The sequence below is a fragment of the Ranitomeya variabilis genome, chromosome 4 (genome assembly GCF_051348905.1).
Source record: "Ranitomeya variabilis isolate aRanVar5 chromosome 4, aRanVar5.hap1, whole genome shotgun sequence".
NCBI classification, from domain to species: Eukaryota; Metazoa; Chordata; class Amphibia; order Anura; family Dendrobatidae; genus Ranitomeya; species Ranitomeya variabilis.
This window is the reverse complement of record NC_135235.1, coordinates 474,942,732-474,968,965: the sequence shown is the minus strand read 5'-3', so window position 1 is coordinate 474,968,965 and position 26,234 is coordinate 474,942,732. Positions and strand designations below refer to the sequence as shown.

At 44.9% G+C, this 26,234-nt stretch overlaps 1 protein-coding gene across 1 annotated transcript in view; it reads right to left on the bottom strand.

Annotated features, from left to right (window-relative positions):
* Window positions 1-18,102: 18,102 nt before the first annotated feature.
* SPHK1 (sphingosine kinase 1) overlaps window positions 18,103-26,234 on the bottom strand; it is a 58,990-nt gene continuing 50,858 nt past the window's right edge. Inside the window, exon 5 of the mRNA XM_077251816.1 lies at window positions 18,103-19,722. Within this exon, the coding sequence (XP_077107931.1) occupies window positions 18,957-19,722 (766 nt within the window). The 3' untranslated portion in view covers window positions 18,103-18,956. The remainder of the gene's footprint in view (window positions 19,723-26,234) is intronic.

Below are 26,234 nucleotides of genomic sequence, written 5' to 3'. Positions count from 1 at the left end.
CCCTTAATTCACATTACCTTTGCGGCGTTTTAGGGCTCTCCACGCCGCTCCCCCATGCTCTGGCGGTCATCAGAAGTAATCTAGGTCCCGGGCCTAGCTGCAGAGTTGGGCATTAGGGACCTTTCCCCCCTTACATTTTTGGGGCTACAGGCGTTTTTTTGCGGCGTTTTTAGATCCTCCGCGCTGCTCCCCCATGCTGCGGCGGTCACCAACAGTAGTCTAGGTCCTGGCTTCACTCGGGCCTAGCTGCAGCGCTGGCTCCGCCCCTTCCTGGTCTTTGGGCGGACTTTTTTCCCTGCCCATCACTCAGTTCTTCCTGGCCTGTGTAGCTTGCACACCCTGGCCTGTTATTGCCCCGCCCCCCTCGGCTTCATCTCTCTGCCTCTGAGCCGGCGTCATCTTTAGCCTCCTGAACCCGGTGCTTGGCTCTGCCCCTCTGCCTGGCCTGTCAGTCTCCTTGTACAGAGTGGGTTTTTTTTCAGCGTGCGTCCCTGTAGTGCGTGCTTTTTACCCTCCGGAGCCAGGGCATCCTCTCATGGCCGCCATTTTCCGCCTCCTGAGACCGAATAGTGCCTTTCTTGTGGGACCTTCCTCTTTCAGCTGTCCTACAGTCTGGAAGCTGAAAACAGGACAACTACTGTGAGTAGCTACGCTGCAGAATGACCTCTGCATCTCCTCTTTTCCCTATACTTCTGGCACCTGCTAGTGCACAAGCCAGGCACAGCGAAATAAGGCTCAGGGACAGCACTATCTGTAGGCTCAAGGGTGAGAGTAGCCATCAACCCAACGGTGCTGGCGTAATATCTGCTCTAGATCAGTACAGTGACTGGTGTAATAAATGCTCTAGAGCCGTGCAGTGACTGGGGTAATAAATGCTCTAGAGCCGTGCAGTTACTGGTGTATTATGTGCTCGTCAGCCATGCAGTCACTGATGTATTAGGTGCTCTTGAGCCATGCAGTCAACAGCATTGGGTATTGCGGTGCACCCCACGCTGCCATCATCTGCATCACTGCCCACTCTGTGCCCTCCACAGAGAGATGGGCATTATAAATCCTCCCGTACGCTGTTTGCTGTTGTGTTTTTCTCCTATTACGTTTCTGTGCCTTGGTTTCAGCAGAGCAAGGCTCGGCCATTACTCTAAACACAATGATTCTAGAGCTCTGGCATATCATACTCTTCTATATCTCCTGCTCACAGGCACTCCCCCTGCATCTTCCTGCAGCCCCTCTCCCGTTTCTAGCATTAATCTGCGCTAAGCAGGGAGGGGAGCTGCTCTTTCCCCTTCACTACTGTAGTGTTGGGACCAACTTCCAGCTGGGTAAAGTCTGTATTCTCCAGCATGGCCTGCTGTGGCTCAGTGGACAAAGAAGTTGAACACACATTGCAGGCCCAAGGGGGCCTGAACCCAAGTGCACAACAGAGAGTAGAGTTTAGAGTGCGGCTTACTACACCTGAGATTGTTATTCTGCCTAATGCCGTCAGGTACCCAGACATAGACCGCAACACAGAATCGGCTCTCTCCGATACCCTTCTCCAGGGTTCTCTCCATGCTGATTCAGTCACAGGATACTGAGAAACGATCGTAGCAGTACTTGATCCGCCATCCAGGTTTCACACGCACCACCTACCAGGTACAGTAGGGTATTTTGAAACTGTCATATCTTCAGCGGATTAGACGTGTCTTGGATTGACTGCTGCAGTGGTACTGGCATTCTGTACTGTATTCAGGTAAGTCAGACGCACTCTCCTGCACGTTCCTCGCGATCGATTGCAGCAGTACTCTATCCGCTATCCAGGTTTTAGATGTGTCATCTTACAGACTCATTTAGTCAATGCCTACCGTCTTTCCAGTGGTTTAGACGTGCCCGAGGTCGATTGCTACATCGGTCCTGCTCTTCTGCCCCAGAGTTAGGTGAGTCAGAAGCGCCCTCTATCACGTACTTCAGGGTCTTTTGTAGCATCTGCCTAGGCTACCCTCTAGTCACCACTCAGAGAGAGATGCCTGGTATTCATCGCTTCTGGTTGGCTGCCACAGCGGTTACAGTCCGCTTTCAGGTGAGTCAGAAGTGCACATTCTGATGCGTGTTTCATGGTCAATAACATCTGTGGTCTATTAACAGCTAAACAGAAATTGTACCACGGGTGGATCTCAGTACCACATGGTGGATCTTAGCGGCCGCATAAGTGGCCAGTCCACTTTCAGGTAGGTCGGACACGCTGGTGTCAAGTACCGGATGGTCGCAGTTTTTTTCTTCAGCCACGCACTGGGCCCTAATTGCGTGTTGCTCCCCATGGGTTTTTCCACACTGATTATTCGGGCCTGCCACTAACTATCCAATAGGTCAGTTTACAGTGCTGTCCTCAGGCTATCTGCACTATCCAGTGTGTTACTCCTATAGTAAATGATTTACAGTTTATATCTTCTGGCTGTCTCTTGCGGAGTTAGAGCCCATATAATACCTTGACTCTCATGATTGTTCACTGCACTATCCTAGGGGTGTTTGAGCTACCTCAATACCAGAGCTCCCTATTTATTTGTCAGTACTTACATTTGTCAGTAAGAATACAGACACTGGATAAAGCTTTGAGCAGCTCTGGGATTTTATTTCCGACTGTTGCAGGAACGAATTCTCACACCTTGGACAGGAATTGGATCTTGCTCTGTGCAAGCATCGTCCAGTGTAGAAGGCTGCTCCAGGCCTGGATCCAATGAAAAGTTTTGTGATAACACGTTCCTTCCTTCAGCAGGATTCGTATCCTTTTCATTGTTATCCTTGTTTGTGTGGTGTCTTATACTTAGGTAAGTAGATCCACACACTACAATCCTCTCCCCGTTCCAGAGGGTCCAGGACATATAGGGTCACCCATGTCGTCATAGGGAAGGATCTTCCTTTTGTCAGTCAAGTTTTCTTCGGGGGCCTATGTACTCCTTCCTAGGGCCAACTTACCATGGAGTTGACATACTCCCATGTTTTCCATGGACTCTACTCCTTCGACTGCTCATATTCTATTGTGCCTCCCAATGCCCATCTGGACAACTTTTTCCATAGTTTCTTATAACCATCTTCATCCCTGTACGCTTAAGTTTAGCTTCCTGGTTGATCTGAGTCTGCGGAGTCGTCCGGTAGTATACGTTCTATTTGCTTAGATGGGCAAGAGGTTGTCTCTTCAAACGGTTCTCCTTTTTTGAGCTGTTTTCTTGATGTAGCAGGGCCTACATCGCTGGGTTGAGATCCAGGGTTCCACCCAAGGTCCCCTTCAGTACGAATTCAGCGTATTGCTCTCTAGCAGGTTCACAGTACCCTACTCTCAAGTCTTTCCTTGTCAATTCAATTTAATGGTCTTTCCTTGTCATTTTCTCGGAATCCTTAGTCCAGCTGTTTCCAAAGAGGGAAGCGTCTCGGTTTCCTATATCCCTTCTCTCCTGAGCTCACTGCGAACTGGACCACTTCTCCGTCTATGGACCCTCCGGTTTCCAGATTTTCCACCAATACAGTCCTCCTCTCCCAGAGACAGCATCCTCAAGGATACCAACGGCGGACTAATAGCCCTTGGCAAGGTCAGCCTTGAAGTGTCCGCCGTTACATTGTGCCCTGCCTTTGTCTCCACCTGGGCAGCAAAGTTTATAGACATATGGGCTAAGCGGCTCCATCTAGGCTTTCTTTCTGGAGCCCGATCAGAGGAAATGGCTGTCCTCGCAGACCAATTTACTCTTGCAGGGAAGTACATGGCATCTGCCTCCCTGGATGCCGCTGCAGGTGCTGCTTGGACATCCAGCAATATCATGGCCATCCAAAGGACCATTTCGCTTAAGGCGTGGCAGGCAAACTTATCCTCATAGAAGTCCCTCACCAACTTGTCTTTCCAGGGTTCCCGTCTGTTTGGCTCCAAGCTGAACCAAATTATTAAGGAGGTCACCGGAGGGACAAGCTCTCTTCTTCCTCCTGGTGGTTTTTTCCTCAACATGACTGGTCGGGATCTAGCAGAGGAGTCCATCCTTGTCTTTCAGGATGAAAGCTCTTCGCTCAGTAATTGCTTCCTGGGAACCGCAGGTGTTTTCCTTTGTACTATGGAAGCCTTTATCCAGGCCCTCATTTTTTCAGGACATCAGAGATTCCTGCTTTTTGCAAGGGACGGGTCTATTTTCATTTTAAAGCTTTCCCTTTCGGCTTTTCAACCACTCCCAAAGTGTCGCAGAGTCTGTGGCAGCAGTTTTGCACATTCTGTGGATCACAGGTTGTGCTCTTCCCTTACCTTGCTGAGGCTGTCCTTGGCTCTGTCCATCATTCTTGATCCCCTTCCTTTCGTCCGGCTCGGACTCATCCTTCTTAGCGTTCTCTCATCAGGCTACCTGGCCAGGGCGACGTGCGTCTATCTAGCTAAGGCCGCCCCTCTCCCTTTTCGGTATACAGGCTCGGCGTAGAGAGGACCTCCGGCCTCCAGGTCAACGAATGCTTGCTAAATCCGGTCAGCAATTTTTAGGTTTACCAGGTCAGAGCAGAACTCCTTTTTCCTCTGCCCTGCACTTCTACAGAGCGATGATCGGTCCTCCACATGTTTGCATAAAATTTTTCAGAGTTCATGCCTGGCTTTGACGTATGCCGGCATAGGTAGAAAGACCCTGCAGGCGACGGTGGTGAGTTTTCCTATCTGATTGGAGTTGACTGCTGTTCCCTCCCCAGGGACTGCTTTGGGAAGTCCCATGGTTTCCTGTGTCCCCCAATGAAGCGATAGAGAGAACAGGATTTTTTTGTTGCTTACCGTAAAATCTGTTTCTAGGAGCCTTCATTGGGGGACACAGCACCCTCCCAAGTTGAATAGCTCTGTTTATTGTGTTATATTGTTAAAATTGGAGTTTTCTTTCTCTTTTACATGTTTCTTCTCCTACTGTTTTCTTACTAACTGAATATCCTACTTCCTGTCGGTGGGGTGTACTGCAGAGGAGGAGCTAACTTTTTTTATTTGCATAGTGTCAGCCTCCTAGTGGCAGCAGCATACACCCATGGTTTCCTGTGTCCCCCAATGAAGGCTCCGAGAAACAGATTTTACAGTAAGCAACCAAAAATCCTGTTTTTAACCTTTATAACTTTCTTTTTTTTATGTTTAAAAAAATGCTGTTGTAAAGTGGACATATGAGAAATGTTCTTTATTAACGGTTTTGTGTGACATAACTCACTGATTTAAGGGCATAAAAATTAATAGTTTGCATAGTGTCCAATGTCCATATCTCTAAACAGGCACAAGAGCAGCTTTTGTAAATGTATAGAAAACAGAATACAATAATCTGCATTCAGAAACTGAGCAAGAATACTCCCCTCAAAAGCATTGAAATATGTCACCCAAATCGAAAGCAAAATTGGACAGGTTTTTGTTACCCAGTGCTGGGTAAAGGTGACAAATATTCAACAAAAGGCTAAGCAACCAGTTGAGGATTACGTTGAGAGATTTAGGCAGGTAGTCGAAGAGACAGTAGGGAGCCTGAAGGACCAAGGAATGGGAAAAATGTTCATCTTGGTGTCTGGATTGAATAAGTAGACTCATTAGTTTTCACTCATTCTGATTGGCATGAGAAGTCAGTCCCAGCCCAGAGTTTGGCTCATTTAATTCAAAGGAATGTTCAAGAGGTGGAGGAAAAGAAATTCCACAAGGTAATGGTGGTTAAAATGCCTATAAACCTACAAGGGTAAAGATCAGGCAAAAAAGGGTGTTCCCTGGTAGGACGGACCGTAGTAAGGTGACATGCTACAATTATGATGACCTGGGCCACTTCTAGAAGCAAGACTAAGGCTACGTTCACATTTGCGGCCAGCGCCGCAGCGTCGGGCGCCGCAGCGGCGCCGCATGCGTCATGCGCCCCTATACTTAACATGGGGGCGCATGGACATGCGTTGTGCTGCGTTTTGCGCCGCATGGCCGCAAGCGTTGGACGCAAGAAACGCTTCAAGTTGCATTTTTTTTGCGTCCAACTTGCGGGCAAAAACGACGCATGCGGCGCAAAACGCAGCGTTTTAGCGTGCGTTTTGCCGCGTTTTTGTTTGCGTTGTGCGCTGCGGCGCCGACGCTGCGGCGCACAACGCAAATGTGAACGTAGCCTTAGGCCCCAAAGAAAAAAGGGCAGGAAAGCAATTGACATGACTGGCTTCCCGTTCCACCAGTCATCTCTGAAACTAGGGGAGTGATGCCGTTGTTCACTTCACCCTCTCTGATATGCCCATTAACACAAAAGAGTGTTTGTTGGACACTGAAGCAGCCTGCAGTGTCCTAAAGAACTCTGAAGGCTGAACTCTGAAAGAACCCTTGAAGGCCATAGTATTAATTGAAGTTGTAGGCCTAGATGATAAACCCATTACTCAAAAAACAACAGAAACCCCAATAATGATAGGGCACATCAGCACTTCACTTCATTTTTCCTGTCACGCTAGTTACTACTCAGACCAGCAATGATGCAGAGTGGTCAAGAAGTCCAAGGTCAAAAGACAGGGACGTACATGATCAGGGGCAAAGCCCGGGGTCTGTTAATTAAATTCAGAATACGTCAAAGGGGTTATACAAATGGGTAGTCAAAGGCAAATCCTAGGTCCTGCAACAATAAATCAGAATAACAAAATTCCAAGCATATAGTCAACACATCATTGAACTTGAAGCTACAATATTCAATGATCTCACATTGTCAGCCAGCTAAATAGCCTGGCAATTATCCGGAAACAAAAACACCTGCAGGAATCCCAAACAAAACATTGACAGCTCGACACACCCCTGCTATCCATAGGACGGCTGAGCTGTCACTCACAGCATCCCCAGGACACAGCGAGTGGCAGAATAGATAAAGTACCCCCTCTTGTAAGGGGAACCTCTGGACCCACAGATTTTCCAGGAAACCTAGAATGGAAGGCCTTGACCATGATATCGGCCTTCATATCTTGGGCTAGAACCCAGGACCTTTCCACTGGTCCATATCCCTTTCAATTCATGAAATACTGGAGGGAATTAAAGAGTTTCCGAAAGTCCACAATATTTTGTACCTCATATTCTAAAGTGTTATTGACAGAAACTGGTGGAGGCGGGGATGAGGAAGACAAAATCAAAGGGACAAACTCTTTTAACAGGGATTTATGGAAGACATTAGGGATGTGAAGAGATGGAGGAAGCTTCAACCTAAAAGCCACCAGATTGACCACTTCCAGAATCTCATAGGGTCCGATAAATTTCAGACGGAACTTCGCAAATTGTTCTTTAAGTTTAATATTTTTGGATGACATCACCTACTATAAAAAAAAAAATTACCCACCAAACGTTTTCTTTATCAGCCTTTCGTTTTGGACAAGGGACCAGGGGCACGAGGCCAGGACCAGGGAAGCAGGAGCCAGCTTGGACGCACATTCAGTTGAAACCAGCGGGCACACTCTACTCCCTGTTCGAAGCCCACCGAGGACTCGAGCCCACCAGAGAATTGTCCGGTGTCCTGGTGCTCCAATCCGACCCTGTATGAAAGTGCCCTGACGTCAAACGCCGACCATTTTAACAAGACTGCACTAAAGGGAGCGGACGATGGAAGCACAGGCAGGCAAGAAGAATTTTTTTTTCTCCCTTCTTCCGTAGATGCGGCATGATGCTGGGCAAGGACCAGGGACATGGGGATCACAGAAATGAGGGCCACGGAACAAAGACAAGGGATGTCTGGGGCCCACAGGAGGAATTGACCCTAGGGGCCCAGCCTACAGCTATATGAAAATATACGATTAGAAGAAAACGGCTGCACTCACCAACCTTCTTATGCAGGTCACTTTATTCAGTCCATATTTACACGGCACGGGGGGGGTGTACATTGGGTTATGCGGCTGAACGACGATCGTTTCGCACCTGTCCGGTGCTTCAACGATAACCCGTTGAAGCACCGGACAGGTGCGAAACGATCATCGTTCAGCCGCCGCATAACCCAATGTACACACCCCCGTGCCGTGTAAATATGGACTGAATAAAGTGACCTGCATAAGAAGGTTGGTGAGTGCAGCCGTTTTCTTCTAATCGTATACATTCACTTGGTTTCTCTGGCTACGGCACACGACACCCAGCAGGAAAGCGATATTCCATTAACTCACAAGCTCGCATATATGCAGGATCTGTGGTGCGGGTCACTGACTTTCTTATCTACACACCAGCTATATGAAAATGCCTCTTAGCCATTATACCATACTGGAGCATCCATTGTAAAACACAGGTGGCTCCTGCACATCTACTGTGCGCACACTATAACTGGGATGTACAGTCACGGTAGTTTGCATTAAAGGTGTTCTTTGGTTAAAACACACCGATCCATTAGCTCCACAGGATAGATGACAACTTATTGATCGTTTCGGTCCGACAATTAGAAACCGTACAGATAGGAAGAATTGGGAAGTATTACACCTAAGAGGACACTTTTCTCCCCATTTTAATTTGAACAAAGTTTTTATTAGAGTTTTTAACTAGAAAGAGAACAATATACATTGAAAATATATTTTCTTGCAGGGGAATTTATGGCTTAATATAAGAACTTATAACTAACAAGGGGAAATACAATACAATGACAACAAGAGGATAAAACAATAGGGAAGGGGAATATTAAATCCACCATGAACATTGTAGCAAAATTATTATCTTTTCAAAACCTTAGTTACAATGATAATTTCAGTCCAATTCTCATCCGAACCGCGAAACAAGGATAAACACAGATTGATTATGTAATAAGGTTCTAGATCTAGATGTCCATTTTTCTAGTCCAAATATGCTACGGTGAAAGTCGTAAAATCTGGTCCATATGTGTGTTAGATTCCAAATTCATCCATGGACTTCAAATCTTAAAAAACTGATCACACATGTCGTTTTCTCCCCATTCGTTCTCTTTGGGACTTCCAGAAAAAAACAAGCGCAGCGCTCACAGCTGTTGTGGGAATGCATGGATCAGTGGTCATGGCACACATGCCGCTTCCGTCTAATGGGGATAAAAGCTTCACATTCTGCTGCTTGTTTCAGGTCCTTGCAGTCAGACCCCCACCAATCAATAACTTATCCTGTGAAAAGTTGATTACTTGTTTTCACCGGAGAAAACCCTGTGCCAAGTATTTAACCACTATTGGAAATAATCTTCTCCTAATTAATATGAGAGAACAATTGACCACCATACACAACACAATCCACTATTACAAGACCAAGAATACCACATGCAAGGGAGAAATACGTTCACACCATGACCAGACCAGATATTACCAGTACATAGTGACTGAATAATACCACATACAAGGAACAAATACCACCACACTGACCAGACCATAAGTTATAATCATTAGTGTTGCAAGGTCTCAGATGTGAATGGATAGCAGGTGTGTTAAATTTGGTGTTATTGCTCTCACTGGAAGTTCAACATGGCTCTTCATGTCAAAGACCTGTCTGAGAATCTGAAAAAAAGAATTGTTGCTCTACATAACAATGCTGTCAAGGGTTTACCATGACAGAGATGAGCCAATAGACCGCAGAGTCAGATTTTTCTTACTCTTACACTGATTAGAAGCACTTCGCCTTCATATTAAACGGTGCAAGTTTATTTTAGCAGTACAGGGGTAAATCTTCTCAGATGAAGGCTGTCAGTTGTGCACTGTTAGCTACTCCCATCTATTTAAACTGGGCCATGGCTTGCACTCATTGTCAGAGTTATCTTATGCTTCATGGCTGGAGATTATTGGTGGTTGTTATTGGAGAAAGCGTTTAGTGGATTTATCTGTGACTGTTGCTTAGTTTTGAGTGTGTGATAATTCCCTTGATTCTCCTACTTTGGTTTAATCCCATCCTCCACGCCCCAGTGTTTACCTCTGTTGTTTATGTGTGTATATTTGTATGAGTGGTATTTTCCTTTATCCCTGTTCATATTACCTTGTTAGTCTGGTTGGTGTATTACGGTACACTGCTACTCCCCTCTTCCCTGGTTGGGGGAAGGGTACAGACTGAAGGTGGATTCAGGAGCGAAGGAAAGATACGTGACCCCGGCAGCTTCACGATCATATGTAATCCAGAGAACAGGCAAGGAGCCCTTTGTCCTGTGACGCCCAACAACAGAGTGGTGACAGATGGCATAGGCTATAAGAAGATTGCCGACATGATGAAACTGTGCTGCAGCATGGTGGCCAAGACCATACAGAGGTTTAACAAGACAGGTTCCACTCAGAACTGGACTCGCCATTGTCGACTAAAAAATTTTAGTGCAAGTTTGACGTATGAGTGCTGCCAGCATTGCTGCACACCAGGGAGTGGAGGATGGGGTAAAACCAAGGTAGGAAATGGATGGGAATTGGCACACACCCAAAACTTTGCAACAGTCTCAGATAAAACCACCAAACACCTTCTCAAAAGACAACCGCAAACCGTCTTCCAACCACGCAGCATAAGCTATCTCTGGCAATGAGTGCTTGCCAGGGCATAGATTATATAGGAGAGGGGAGTGGCCAAAAGTGAACAGCTGAGACCCTTAATGCAGGAAAGCTTCCAAGAGCTCTCAATTGAGTATATTAACCCTTGCACTGGTAAAATAAACCTGCATTGTTTAATATGACGGTGAAGAGCTTCTAATCAGTGCAGGAGTAGGAGAAATCAGATGCTGTGGACTTCTGGCTCCTCTGTCGCGAAAAATCCGAGAGACCCACCTTGACTACTGTAATTCTCTATTAATTGGCTGCACCCCTCACTCAACTTTCCACACTCCAATCTATCCATAATGCAACAACAAGGGACATCTATCTGGCCAATCATTATTTGGACGCTTCCATTCTGTGTCATTCATTGCAGTGGCAGCCCATACATTACAGGATCCAATTTAAAGTGCTTGTTCTCACCTACAAAGCTCTCCACAGTGTGGCACCCCCCTACAATTCCGCCCTCATTTTTGTTTATCATCCTACCTGTTCTCTAGGCACCGCAATCGACTTTCAACCAACATTCGCACTAATCCATACCTCCCACTCCTGAATTGCACCAATTCTTTGGAATGCTCTACCCCAAGAAATTAGAACTATCCGCAACTTACACAGTTTTAGGTGCTCCCTAAAAACACATCTGTTTAGAGCGGCCTATCACATTCCCTAATCAAAGTCCTTTTAATATAGAGCCCATTCACTATTTCTCTGAACATAATTCTCTATCAATCTATCTAGCACCTAAAAGCACCACACATACTGACTGGTGACTACTTCATGCAGCCTTTATCTATCCCCCATTCCCTCAAAATGGCTGGACAATCATTATAAATAAGCACTTGTACTTTGTGTCACCCCCACCTCAATGTAGATTGAAAGCTGTTACGAGCAGGGTCGTCATTATTTTTGCTTTAATTATTGTATTATCTTTAACGTTGTTACTTATGACTGTTGTATATGAACCTCTGATTTGTAAAGCGCTGCAGAATATGTTGGTGCTATATACATAAAGATTATTATTATTGTATAACTCTAATCCAAATCTTTCCCTTCTCCACCAGCTATCCCTACAATAAATGCCACTAACAGCCGTCTTACTAGAAAAGGACAGTATGTAGCCCTGAAAAGGATTTTTGCTTTAACAGTGCAGCAGTGGTATACAAGTACTGCAATAGAAATTAACCCCCAAGGGTGGTTTGCATGTTAATGACCGGGCCAATTTTTGCAATTCTGACAACTGCCCCTTTATGAGGCAATAACTGTGGAATGTTTCCATGTATCCTGGTGATTCTGACATTGTTTTGTTTTCTCATGACATTTTACTTCACGTTAGTGGTAAAATTTCTTTGATATTACCTGCGTTTATTTGTGAAAATAAAAACGGAAATTTGGCAAAAAATTTGAACATTTTGCAGTTTTCCAACTTTGTATTTGTATGCCCTTAAATCACAGAGATGTCAAACAATATACTTAATAAGTAACATTTCCCGCATGTCTACTTTACATCAGCACAATTTTTGAACCAACATTTATTTTGTTAGGAAGTTATAAGGGTTAAAAGTTGACCAGTGATTTCTCATTTTTACAACACCATTTTTCTTTTAGGGACCACATCACATTTGAGGTCAATTTGAGGGGTCTATATGATAGAAAATTCCCAAAAGTGACACCATTCTAAAAACTTTACCCCTCAAGGTGCTCAAAACCATATTCAAGAAGTTTATTAACCCTTCGGGTGCTTCACAGGAATTTTTGGAATGTTTTAAAAAAAACTTTTCAATGCAAAATTGGCTGGAATTGAGATCGGACACCATGTCGCGTTTAGAGAGCCCGTGATGTGCCTAAACAGTGGAAACCCCCCAAAATTGACACCATTTTGGAAAGTAGACCCACCAAGGAACTTATCTAGATGTGTGGTGAGCACTTTGAACCCCCAAGTGCTTCACAAAAGTTTATGATGCAGAGCCGTAAAAATAAAAAAAAACTTTTCACAAAAATTCTTTTCGCCCCCAATTTTTATTTTCCCAAGGGCAACAGGAGAAATTGGAGCCCAAAAGTTGGGCAATTTGTCCTGAGTAAGCTGATACCCCATATGTGTGTGGGGGGGGGGGGGGACAACAAAAGAGCTCCGTTTTGGAATGCAGACTTTGATGGAATGGCCTGCGGGCGTCATGTTGCGTTTGCAGAGCCCCTGATGTACCTAAACAGTAGAAACCCCCACAAGTGACCCCATATTGGAAACTAAACCCCCCAAGGAACTTATCTAGTTGTGTTGTGAGAACTTTGAACCCCCAAGTGTTTCACTAAAGTTTATAACGCAGAGTCGTGAAAATAAAAAAAATCATTTTTTTCCCACAAAATTATTTTTTAGCCCCCAGTTTTGTATTTTTCCAATTGTAACAGGAGAAATTGGACCCCAAAAGTTGTTGTGCAATTTGTCCTGAGTACGCTTATACCCCATATGTTGGAGAAAACTACTGTTTGGGCACACGTCGGGGCTCGGAAGGGAAGTAGTGGCATTTTGGAATGCAGACTTTGATGGAATGGTCTGTGGGCGTCATGTTGGGTTTGCAGAGCCACTGATGTGCCTAAACAGTAGAAACCAGGCCCGGATTGCTAATCTGCCAGATGGGGCAGATGCCCAGTGGGCTGGCGGCCCTGGCCCTTTAAAACATCTTACTAAAGGCCTGGTGTGTGCGCGCTCTCTTGCTTGCACTTGCTCAAAAGTGCCGCTGTGGCACTTGACAGTATGTACTCGCCGCGGCGACCCTTGTCAGTGCGTATGTGCGCGCGGCTGTGGCCCTTTCTGTGTGTGCAAGCATGAGAGTACGCGCACACAGGGCCTTCAGTAAAACAAGTTTAGGGCCGCGGCGGCGTGCACACTGCTCTTCTGTCTGACGCTGGCCGATACCAGTGTCAGAGCAGCTTTTTTTTGTTTCCTGTTCTGCTGTGTAGGCAGGATGATGGGCAGTGAGACTTTCCCCGGAGGACCAGCGCCAAGAGAATTGCACTGCTTTCTGGGGCTGGGGCCGCCCTACAGACACACATTGTGAGTATAGGGCCCCTGGAGGGTGGCGCCGGTATAATAGGGGGGTAAGGGGCCCCGAAACTCTCTGCCCGGACCCGTAATATACCTGCTCGGCCCCATTAATGCTGCATGTGTGCTCCACAGATGCCACTGTGCCCCGTCATCCCCTCATCCTCATCATTCACTTAATACAGTATATATGTACACAGTGCACCCCCTCCCCTTCTGTGTACAGGGCCCCTTGCACCCTCTCCTCTCCTGTGCCCAGGACCCCGTGCACCCCTTCCTCTCCTGTGCGCGGGGTCCGATGGACCCCCTTCCTCTTGTGTGCAGGGCCCTGCACCCCCTCCCCTCCTGTGCGCAGGGCCCCTGGCACCCCTCCTCTCCTGTGCGCAGGGCCCCTTGCACCCCTCCTCTCCTGTGCGCAGGGCCCCTTGCACCCCTCCTCTCCTGTGCGCAGGGCCCCTTGCACCCCCTCCCCTCCCGTGCTTCGCCGCATGCACCCCCTCCTGTGGGGCTCATCATATAATGGAGCATCGTTAGGGAACTGAAATAGCTATTGCAAAAAAAAAAATTTTTTATAAAACATTAAGCTTAAGATTAATAGGGGTGCCCAAACTTTTTCATATAACTGTATATAGGACCCATCATATACTGTATGGAGCATTATATGGGGCCCATTCTGTTTGGAGTTTGCGGCATTATACGGGGCCCATCATATGCTGGAGCATTATATGGTGCCCATCATATTCTGTATGGAGCATAATATGGGACCTATTCTGTATGGAGCATTATATGGGGCTCATACTACTTGGAGCATTATATGGGGCTCATTATTCTGTATGGAGCATCATATGGGGCCCATTATACTGAAGCATAATATGGGGCCCATTATATATGGAACATATCCTATAATGGAGCATCATATGGGACCCATTATATATGGAGCATCATATGGGGCCCATTGTATATGGAGCATGATATGGGGCCCATTCTGTTTGGAGTTTGGAGCAATATACGGGGAACATCATATATTGGAGCATTATGCGGGGCCCATCATATTCTGTATGGAGCATTATATGGGATCTAGTCTGTATGGAGCATTATATAGGGCCCATTCTGCATGGAGCAAGGTATGGGGCTCATTATGCTGCTTGGAGCATTATATGGGGCGCATTATACTGTTTCGAGCATTATATGGGGCTCATTATACTGCATGGAGCAATATATGGGGCCCATTATACTGTATGGAGCACTATGTAGTGCCCATAATACTGTATGGAGCACTATGTAGTGCCCATAATACTGTATGGAGCATTATATGGGGCTTATTCTGTATGGAACAATATGAGGCTCATTATTCTGTATGGAGCAATATATGGGCCTCATTATACTGTATGGAGGACTATGTGGTGCCCATAATACTGTATGGAGGACTATGTAGTTCCCATAATACTGTATGGAGGGCTACGTGGTGCCCATAATGCTGTATGGGGCGCTATGTGGTGCCCATAATACTGTATGGGGCCCTATGTGGTGCCCATAATACTGTATGGGGCCCTATGTGGTGCCCATAATACTGTATGGAGGACTATGTGGCACCCATAATACTGTATGGAGGACTATGTGGCACCCATAATACTGTATGGAGCAATATATGGGGCTCATTCTATATGGACGACTATGTTGTGCCCATAATACTGTATGGAGGACCATGTGTTGCCCATAATACTGTATGGAGGACTATACTGTCTGATTTATGACCTATTGTAGAATGTACAATAGATATCACTCATGTAATGTAAGAAGTGACATTTTTGACATTGTACTATCCCTATATTTCTCTGCTGTATCTGTGCATTAAGAATTGTGGTATGGGTTAAAGGGGCCCACTGAGACTTTCACCCGGGGCCCAGAAAAACCTGGATCCAGCCCTGTATGTACTGCACAGTACCACTTCTCCTGTGTTGCTGTCGAATAGGAGACATTGGACTTTGGGAGGATCGATATTGGTTTAGTATTTTCAATATTACTCTGGCCAAATAAAAATAAAATATTGGAAAAGCTGTTTAAATGGATTATCCGAAGTAATCCCCTCTCCTCTGGAAAGGGGATAACTTTCCAATTGCTGGAGATCTGACTGCTAGGACCCCCATGATCCTGAAAATCGGAGCTCTGTAGAGCACCACGTAAATGCAGCTGTGGTCAATCATACGCACTGTGGTGCCACTCACATGTGGGTCTTCAAATATCTCCTTTTAGGAGAGTGAGGGGCACGACATAGTAAAGCAAAATTCACTGATCGGGGAGAGGAGTGTTATAGTTTGTGGGCTGGTGGGTTTGTGTGGCAGGGCTGCTTTTTTATCCCAGTCCGGCCCTGGTAGAAACCCCCCACAAGTGACTCCATTTTGGAAACTAGACCCCAAAGGAACTTATCTAGATGTGTTGTGAGAACTTTGAACCCCCGTGTTTCACTAAAGTTTATAACGCAGAGCTGTGAAAATAAAAAATCTTTTTTTTTCCCACAAAAATGATTTTTTTAACCACCAAATTTTTTATTTTCCGAAGGGTAACAGAGGAAATCGGACCCCAAAAGTTGTTGTGCATTTGTCTCAAGTATGCTGATACCCCATATGTGTGTGTGTGGGGGGGGAACCACCGTCTGGGCGCATGGCAGAGCTTGGAAGGGAAGGAGCGCCGTTTTGGAATGCAGACTTTGGTGGAATGGTCTGCGGGCATTTCGTTGCGTTTGCAGAGCCCCTGATTTGCTAAACAGTAGAAACAACAACAGAGTGGAGACTGAGCTGAATATCCTGCTATGAAGCAGACCCACAGTAATACAGTGAAGCAACCACTAGGTGGCAGCAGGATAGTCAGAGAGTCGAGTCAATACCAGGAGATAACGCAGTATCAAGGGAAAACCAAGGAGCAGAGTCAGACGAGAGCAAAAGATCAGTGCCGGTCAGTAGCAGAAACACCAGAAAGGAGCGACAGAATCAGGTCAGAGCCAAGCTAAAGTCCATACCGGGGAATCCAAAAATACACAAGGGAAAATGGAGCAGGAACGGGTAGGTGGAAGGTCAACACACACGGGTTGGGTCGGGAAAGCGCAGCAGGACATATCACAAACTCACCAGGGCCAGCTAGCACGATGAAGGCAAGCAATATAACTGGCACTGCACACAGGTAGCAGCACCAAGATACAGCAGACCGCACACGGGAACGAGTCAGGGAAAGTTAACCCCTGACATGATCAGGCAGAGAAAGGAAAAACAAAACAAAAACCCAGCCTGTATCATGACAAATACTTACTGGTTACTGTCTTGCCGTTTCCAGTGCCACTTCAAGATCACATGACCTCCTTTGTGATCTGCCGAATCTTCTATGTGGACTGGAGATCACTTTATCAAAGGAAGTTTACAAGACTTAGAACTTAGAGCTTCATAGACATACACTGAGAAAGTGACCTCAGGTGCCCAGAGAAGACTGAGTCAGCAAGTGACAAATACGGTCATATGACCCTGGAATGTCACTGAAAATGGCATAAGATGGTGTAATTACTATACATTCTCTACACACACATTACAGATTGCTAACACAAAGGACAATAAAAGAGTGCCAAAGTGGTTCTTTAAATTATAAAATTATATTTTCTGCAGCCGCCACTAGATGGAGCTCATTATATTACATTTACATATTGAATGTAATTTATACAAAAAAACACGAGTTGTCATAAGTGGTAGCTGCAAACAGATAGAAGTCCATAATTTAAAGGAGTTCGCCCACAAACAAGATGTGGCTTATGTTTCAATCAAGTGGTAGTCACACATGAGCACTACAAAATTACATATTGTCTAGAGGGCTAAGGAAGATGGCAGAGTACAGGGTTGGCCATTTCTGTCAGTGCTATAGATAATGCAGTAGTAGTGCACATGCCTAACCACCACTCCATTAAAATAGAGAGCAGTCATTTTAATTTTAACCTCTTAATGACCGCCAATATGTCATTTTACTGACGTGAGATATAAGAGATTAGCCTCCCCATACAGGTGATGATCCGCAGCTGCTGGCTGTACACTATAGCTAACAACTTGCTGCATCAGCCACGATCAGTGCCAGCACCGTCCTTATCTGTTTAACCCCTTGGATGCTGCTGTCAATAGTGACTATATAATAGAAATAGTTAACAGAGTGTGGGGGCTTCCTCTTTAACCCCATTGGCACCCTGAGATCATGATTGTGTGGTCCTGATGTTGCCATGGCAATTCATGGCCAGATAGCGGTCTTACAGTCTGCTGGCTATAGTAACATGTTCAGATGTTAGAGATATTTAGATGGTGAAAAATACACATTTTTTCATTCCGGTTATGTCACTTTGCACTAATTCCTGAAAATTACCTGAAGGGTAAATAAACTACCTGACAGCAGTTTTCAATATGTCAGGGGGTACTGTTTTAAAAATGGTATCACCTTTGGGGGGGTTTCCAATATATAGGACTCCCAACGTCACTTCAAACCTGGATAGGTCCCTAAAAAAATGTTGTAAATTTTATTGGAAAGTGGAAAACTTGCTGCTACATTTTTAAACTTCCTAAAATGCTAGCAAAATAAAACATTTTACAAATGGTGCTGATGTAAAGCAGGCATGTGGGATATGTTATTTATTAATGTTTTGCTATAGTATGACTTTCTGGATTAAAGGGATAACCATTCAAAGTTTGAAAATGACAATTTTTTTATACATTTTTGTCAAATTCCTGATTTTTTTTATAAATTTAAAAAAAAAAAAAAAAACACAAAACATATCAACCTGAATTTACCACTATCATAAAGTACAATGTGTCACGAAAAAAAACAATCTCCAGAGTTCTTACCACATAAAGTGACACTGGTCAGATTTTAAAAAATTGGCCCGCTCACCAAGGGGTTAACAAAAAAGATTGTATTTAAAAGCCCTAAATTAGAATGGCCTCTGCTAAAAGTGAAGTAGGAATGACTTTCCAAAATTAGAATTCTGCCCTATATCTGGAAAAAAAACATTCCCGTTCATGAGACATTTCTGAAATCTAGACTGTGATCGGATATCTGCAAAAGAAAAGTAGAGAAGTTGGCATGGAGATTCTACTTCTCATTTTCAGGCGCACTTACGGTACATGAATGCTGATTGGCTGTTTTAAGTAATACATCACCAGTTTTGATAATGCTTCTCCTTGGGTCTTTAGTTATTAATTACAGATGTTCTAAAGTTTCCCTATAAAAGTCAGTAAATGGCAGTAAACTAGACGGGAATTTACATTGTCTACTCAAAGTACAAATTACCGCCCACTCACAGCTATTTTGTGTATCATCCTGCCTATAATTACTACTTTGTGGGTGAACATGGCAATAGAACAAAACCTCTTCCTTTTCGTAACCCTACTCCCTTTTTAGTAGCACATCTCTGGGGGGAAAAAAAGCTGCGTGTAATAGTTGTTGAATCAATACATTATGCATTTTGTCCTATGGATATCACATTCCCCAGCCCCCGATGAATTTGCCCTTGTACTGGACTACATTCAATGACTTCACCATCTACTGTCATAACACCAGCGTTTTCTGATGGCTCTATCCTAAATGCAGCCACAGGTATATGGGTCAGGTGAGGTATCTCTTGGTCTAGATGAGTTCCTTTCTCCATTGCCATGAATAGTTTGATAAGAGATGTCCGTGATATTCTGGAGGTGGCATAGAACAAGTGAATGTTACCTCCTGCTGGACCTTTGACCATAGGGGCTGTAAAGTGCTCGGCCCCTAGATGAGATTGATAGAGAGCAAGAACAAGAACAAATTGGTCTTCAATTGTGTGCCAGTGACTTGGAACAGGTTGGTCCAGTGGTACCAATAACGAGTCTTCCAGTACCTGTGGCTCTACACCATCTGATGAAGGTCTATTTCCAAAGTTACCAGCCTCAGGAATGTTAGAGGCAGAGTCCTTCTCTTCTGAAACAAGGTATGAAAGTCGTCCTCTGTACGTTCTCAGTGCTGTCAGACGGACAAAAGTGCCAACAGAGAAGCGTGCGTAACCCATAAACCTATACTTCTCACTTTCTATGTCAACATCTGAAATAAAACCCCATGCCAAGCTAAGAAAAGAGAAGATCCTCTGCTGGGAGGCGGTGGTAATAGAGACAATGTCCAGGGGTGTGGGATGACCCTTACATAATATGAAGGCACAATTGGTCAGAAGTTTGGATCCCGTTACTTGCTGGTGCCTGCAACACAAAAAAAAAAAAAAATGAAGGAAATATTAATTGAGCCAACTTATATTTGAACTGGGTTGCAAATGCTAGAACATAAATTAATAGTCAATATTAACAGAGACCAGTCATTGGCTTTAAATTTATATATGACACCCCCCACCCCCCTGCATTGTACCAATGGAATGGTTGCTCAAGGCCCCCACCGTACCTTCTGCCTCAATAGACAAATAATTTAGAGGGCACAATAGTGTGCCTACCGATGTTTATTTCTCCAGTATAACAAGCTGGGATCACATACAGGAAATAAGGCCCCGTACTGGTGCTGGTTAACATCATTGCATCTTTAACCACCAAGGACAGAAGGACAACAAGTTCATCAAAAATGGTGTAAATTACCTCAGAAATATACACTTTGTACCAAACCTGGGTACATTTCTTGCAGTGGTGCAAATCAGTTGAAAGAAAGACAAGAAAAAAAACACACTAAAATCTTAAAGAAGGGCAAATGTACAAAATTAGTTTATTATTAAAAGATGGGGACATAAAGCAAAAACAAAAATGCTGGAGATATAACAACAACACATGAAGGGGAAATGGGGAACCCGTCTACCTGTCGACCCCCCCATAAAGCACTAAATAAGATGACTGTAAATAGGCACAGGTAAAAAGTACAAAATAATAAAGTGCCAATATGGTGCAGAGTGGTAAGAAAATGGGAAGCATGAAGCACAAAGTATGACAAAGTTGCCTTGCGGTCAAACAGGAAAAGAGTCAAAGGGCTAGTGCCCTGTATATTTATACAGTGTCCCGCCACACAGCAATAGCCAAAAGAAGTGCCATGCTTACCAAAGTAGAAGGAGGAAGACAGGCGAGGGTCCCACCGGTGGAAGTGCCCCAACGCACGTTTCGCAGCGCTCGGACGCTGCTTTCTCAAGGGGAAGTGGTGTATGGGGAATGCAGGACCTGCTTTAACCTCCCTGACCCTGATCACATGGTCGGCGGCCTCCAATCATATCAGCGCTATCGGCGCATGCGCACTGCGACGGAGCGGTGCCGCACAAGGACCCGGCGTCAAGCCAGATGCGCGGACCAGGGGAAAATTCCCGAGGCTTGCCAGAGCTCTCGTTGATGTGCCATCCTGGATGAGCAGCACTACCTGATCAACTTCTGTGGGTTGTAGACACCACCTCATGCTACTGTACCTCAAGGGGTGAGAGCAATGACAAAATGCAAAAGTGACCAACACAGCCAAAAAGGATGAGAACAGAGAAATGGTCTGCGGTCACCACCTGCCAAACAACTCCTTTAGGCCAGTTTCACACGTCCTGATATTTCCGGTACCGGAAAAAGCGGTACCGGAGATATCAGTGTCCGTGTGTGAACTACATGCGGCAAACATGTGGCAACCGTGTGCCGCATCAGTACCACACGGACGGCCGCCGGGAAAGTAACGCTAATGTAAGCACTGTTCCCCTGTGTGTGGTGCTGAAGCCAGCTGTCATCCGTTCTCCCCTGCTGTGCCGGTGAGCAGCGGAGAATGAATGAATGATACGCAGTGGGCACAAGCTCAGTAACTAGCGCTGACGTCACTGAGTCGGTGCTCGCTGCCGGCATGAACTCCTGTGACCTCAGGACCGTGGGAGAATGCAAGTGATGAGGTCACGGCAGTTCAAGCTCTGTCACAGTGACCTCATCCCTTGCATTCTCCCACGGTCCTGAGGTTAGAGGAGTTCATGCTGGCAGCGAGCACAGACTCAGTGACGTCACTGCTAGTTACTGAGCCTGCGCTCGCTGCATATCATTCATTCCCCGGTAGTTTACAGCTGGAGCGGTCGCATTAGCACCGCTCCCGGTTGTAAACTGTCTATCCCCCAGATATGGATTACGTGATGGGACTGACTGAACGCCGGACAGTTATAGTATATTGTTGGTATGTTTTGGGTTTGTTTGTTTTTTTACAGGAGATCGAGGGCATCGCATGGATTACCAGTATAATAAAGATGGCAAAACTGTGTGGTGTATGATTTCATTAAAATACTTTATTATGCACGTGTGTTTATTTAACCCTTTACCAACTATAAGATTAGAAATGGAGAGGTATCTTGTTGACACCTCTCCATTACTAAGCCGGGCTTAATCTCACCTTACAATAGGAAGGTGACATCGACCCCCAATTACCCCACTTGCCACCGCTACAGGGCAAGTTGGAAGAATAGGGCAAAGCTCCAGAATTGGCGCATCTAATAGATGCGCCTTTTCTGGGCAGCTGCGGGCTGCTGTTTTTAGACTGGGGGGCCAATATCCATGGCCCCTTACCAGCCTGAGAATAGCAGCCTGCACCTGTGAGTTTTGCCGGGTTGGTTTAAAAACAGGGGGACCCCCCACGTCAGGTTTTCCATTCATTCATTCTCCCCTGTTCGCCGGCAGAGCAGGGGAGAATAATGACAGCCGCGTTCAGCACCACACGCAGGGGAACAGCGCATACAGTAGCGCTACTTCCCCAGCGGCCATCCGTGCACACAGAGGACAGTGTGCACTGTTCTCCGTGTGCACATGTGTGGCACGTTTTGAAGGCCGTGTATCCGGGTGAAAACGGACATGTCTGCTTGTTTTGAACATGGACACACGGTCCGTGAAAACACGCCGACATATCCATAGACCCATTCATTTGAATGGGTCTATGTGTGTCAGTGTATCTGATACATGAAAAAACTGTCACCACACGTACCGGAGACACTGATGTGTGAAACCGGTCTTATAGGGGTTTTCTTGCTAATTAGCTATCATTTCTATGGGTGGTCTGTTCCATTTACACAACAGCAGGAGAAATTGGTTCACAATCAGTGGTGCTTCATAACTGGACAGGACAGGTTGATTTCACAGAAATTTGATTGCCTTGGAGTTACATTGTGTTTAAGTGACCTCAGACCCGCCCATCGTCAAACCAACTCACTAAATAAGATACATGCAGCATTAACTATTGTTTGAATTAATTTCTTTTGAAAATCTGTTATAAGGTTAGAAGGCGGACCATATATAATGTGCAGATGAAGAACATGCTGTAGATGTGACCGGCTTGTCATCTGGACACACATGTGAACCCCAGTACTTTACGATTATATGCTGTGTGTATAATGACCTCCTATGTGTCTGGTTCCAGCCATTATGAACATAGTGGTAAGGTGAAGAGTTCACAAACTGCTCAGTGATCAAGATTCAGTTGTCCCATCTGTTGTCAGACATTTGAAGATCTGTCTGGGGAATTAGAGGAGGGAGCTATTGCCTTCATCTGGGAACGGCCCTAGGACTCTGAGGGGGCTTTATGTTCTTCCTTATTGCTTGATAATGAATATTATATGGAGGATGCCACAAATCAGGTGACAAAAGCAAATGCACCACCAAGACTGCCAAATGCTTTTTGACTTTTCTAATTATGTTAACTTCTAATCATCAGACAACATGGAAGAAACCAAAAGAGCATCGTAGTTAGTTCGTAGTAAAAACGCACCCCCTTTTTTTTTTTTTTTTTCACTAACAATAGCATCCCACTCACATAATAGTGCCTTCCTGTTATTTAGTAATAGAACATGTTATAAGTCCTCCATCATCAACTAAGCTAAACATTACTCATTTGAATTATATAGGAGTCTTGATTACAGCTCACACTAGTATTAAATGTGTTCTTCAAACAAACACCTCTCTGGCTCTAGCACCCCTCTCTTGTACCTCTGCCTTTCTATAGTATTAACACACTCCACACTGCTGAGCTAACCTAGCTGCTGTTAATAGGCCCGTAAACCCCGGAATGGATCATAGGATCAACTTTTCCCAATCAGATTCTTTTGGGTACCCAAAAACCCATATCCAAAATCCAGTCACATTAAACCCTCTCAGTAACCTAGTATTACTGGTACAGCTTACATTACCGACACATATCTACCATCCAGGACCTTACCTCCTGCTTTTCTACACAATATAATGGAGGGTGATATACTGAAACTGAACTCTGTACAATGCAACAGTGCACTACCACTTGTGAAAATGAGAAAACCTTGCATTATGCACAGAGCCGCCATCAGGGAATTACTGCCCTTACTGGCGCATGGGGCCCTTCAATCAGGAGACCCCCTCTCTTCTGCTCACCGGGCTCCAGCGGCAGGATTCTGCCAGTGCAGTAACTGAACCTGCATCCGACAGATGGGGCAGAATGGGAAGATCATGTGGGGTAGGATCATAGGACAGATGTTGCAGGATGGAGACAGATGGGGAAGAATGGGGAGATCATATGGGGCACGATGGGATATCTCATGGGGGCAGAATGGATACTCCTAAGGGCAGGATGGGAGACAATATGGGGCCAGGATGGGAGAACATATGGTTGGAGCCAAGAATGAGACACACCGGGGCCAGGATGGGGAATATTATTACTGTAGGTGCAAATTAAGGGATATTATTACTGCAGTGATGTATTTTATTTTTGGAGGATACTGTTTTCAATGGGGAAGGGGGTTCCTGTTATTGTGTAGAGTGACATCTGGTGTAGTGTAGAAGTTAGGAAAAAATTAAGTAATGTGCTCTGCAAGCTGTGCTCTAGATAACTTATTTCCTGCAGAGTCCTGGCTGCAAGAAGTGATGGTGGTCTGTGCTGGATGAAGATGAAAAGCAAAGATGAAGGACTTCACCTAGAGAAGTCACTGGCAAGTCAGTGTATTATATGTACATGCACAATATACACTGTATATTATATACAGAGCTCCTGTGTACAATGTCACCAGTGATCACTGTATTACCTGTACACTGGCACTGTATACATAGCTTGTGTATAATGTCACTGGTGATTGCTGTATTACCTGTATATTGACACTATACAGAGCTTCTGTGTACAATGTCACCAGTGATCACTGTATTAAATGTACACTGACACTGTATACAGAGCTCCTGTGTATAATGTCACTGGTAATCACTGTATTACCTATACACTGATACTATCTGCTATATACAGAGCTCCTGTGTATAATGTCACTGGTGATCACTGTATTACCTGTACACGGACACTATGTCCAGCGCTCCTGTGTATAATGGTATTTCTGGTGATATTAGTATTGTGGGTTTATTCTGATGATCAGTGTTGTAGTATTCGGTCACTATGAGGTGGTAATATGTGATCTGGTCATGGTGCGGTGGTATTTGTCCCTTATATGTGATATTGGTCATTTTAAAAATAAATAAAAATATACCTATACTGTATTGGATACTTTAACAAATGTTTAATAAGTTACAGTAGAGTAGGGTGCTGCCAAAAGAGTCTACAAAAGCTGCTGGCTATGTATGTGATCTGGTGATGGGAACTGTTAATGTGTGATTGGTGAGGAAGTGGTGCAAATGTGGAGTTTTTCCAAGAGAGGGAGGTGGGACTGTAGACAGTTCGAGGTGTACAGATGGGGCTGGGGTGGAGCCTGGGTGGAGTCTCAAGGGGGCCTCGAAAATTTTAAGATCTGGGGCCCCAAAATTCCTAGTGGCAGCCCTGATTATGCATCAGAGTAAGGTCAAAATATCTACATGTATCCCGGGGACATCAATTCTTGAGGTCAGAAGTTTGTAGTAAGGTGGACTTGCTGTCGGCCTGTCTGCCCTCTGAATTGTTGACCTGCACTTTCGAATTAAAGTTCAGTTTTACTCTTGGTGAGTGCTACATCTTGTTAATTTCAGATTAGGCATATGGAACTGCGTACTGTCAAGCACCTCTAGAACCTGCCTTACTGCTTTATTCCAGTTTGACACCAGCAAGGTCAAATGGCAGCTTTAAAAATCTGTGATCAAAAATATTTTTGCAGCTTGTCTGTGGCTTTTTGGCAACTATTTTAGAACAGTGATTGCTGATTGTTAAATTAAAAAAAAAAAACTGACTGTGCCCAATTCAGAAGAAGCTGCTGATCTGACCCAGCAGACTGTTACAAGTGCTAGTAAAGGGTCACAAAAGACTGTAAAGGGTCAGCGTACTGTTGTATATACCAGTTATCTACCTCTGTTCAAGTCCAGCTGTTATCTCTTGTAATAATGCAGGAACTACCAAATGTATTGCCTGATGTGGGACTTTGTAACCATCAAGCTCATTGCCTCCCTTTATGTAACATTGTTGAACCGTGTGATTACACCTGAGTGTGGAACCATGGTGCTGCCAAGTCACACTACAGTCTTCAATTTTTAGGGTCACATCACCACCAAACCATCCCATATAGTCTCACTTCGTGACACTGGAAATCCATAGAAATATCCCCTTTCATAGAATGCAGTTCTAATTGCAGTAATAAACCTCCTACATAGACTGTCTGCTTTGAAGAAATATTTTTATTGTTGCTAATAGAAACTGATTACAGTTAAGCAGTTCGATGTAGAAATTCCACTAAAGATACCCTATTGTGAGGTAAAAATAAAACTCATCTAGAAGTCAGTAAATAAAGTGGCTCCGAAGAGCTTCTCGTAATTCCTGGGACCCAGCATGTCCATACATTGTGAAGTAAAGC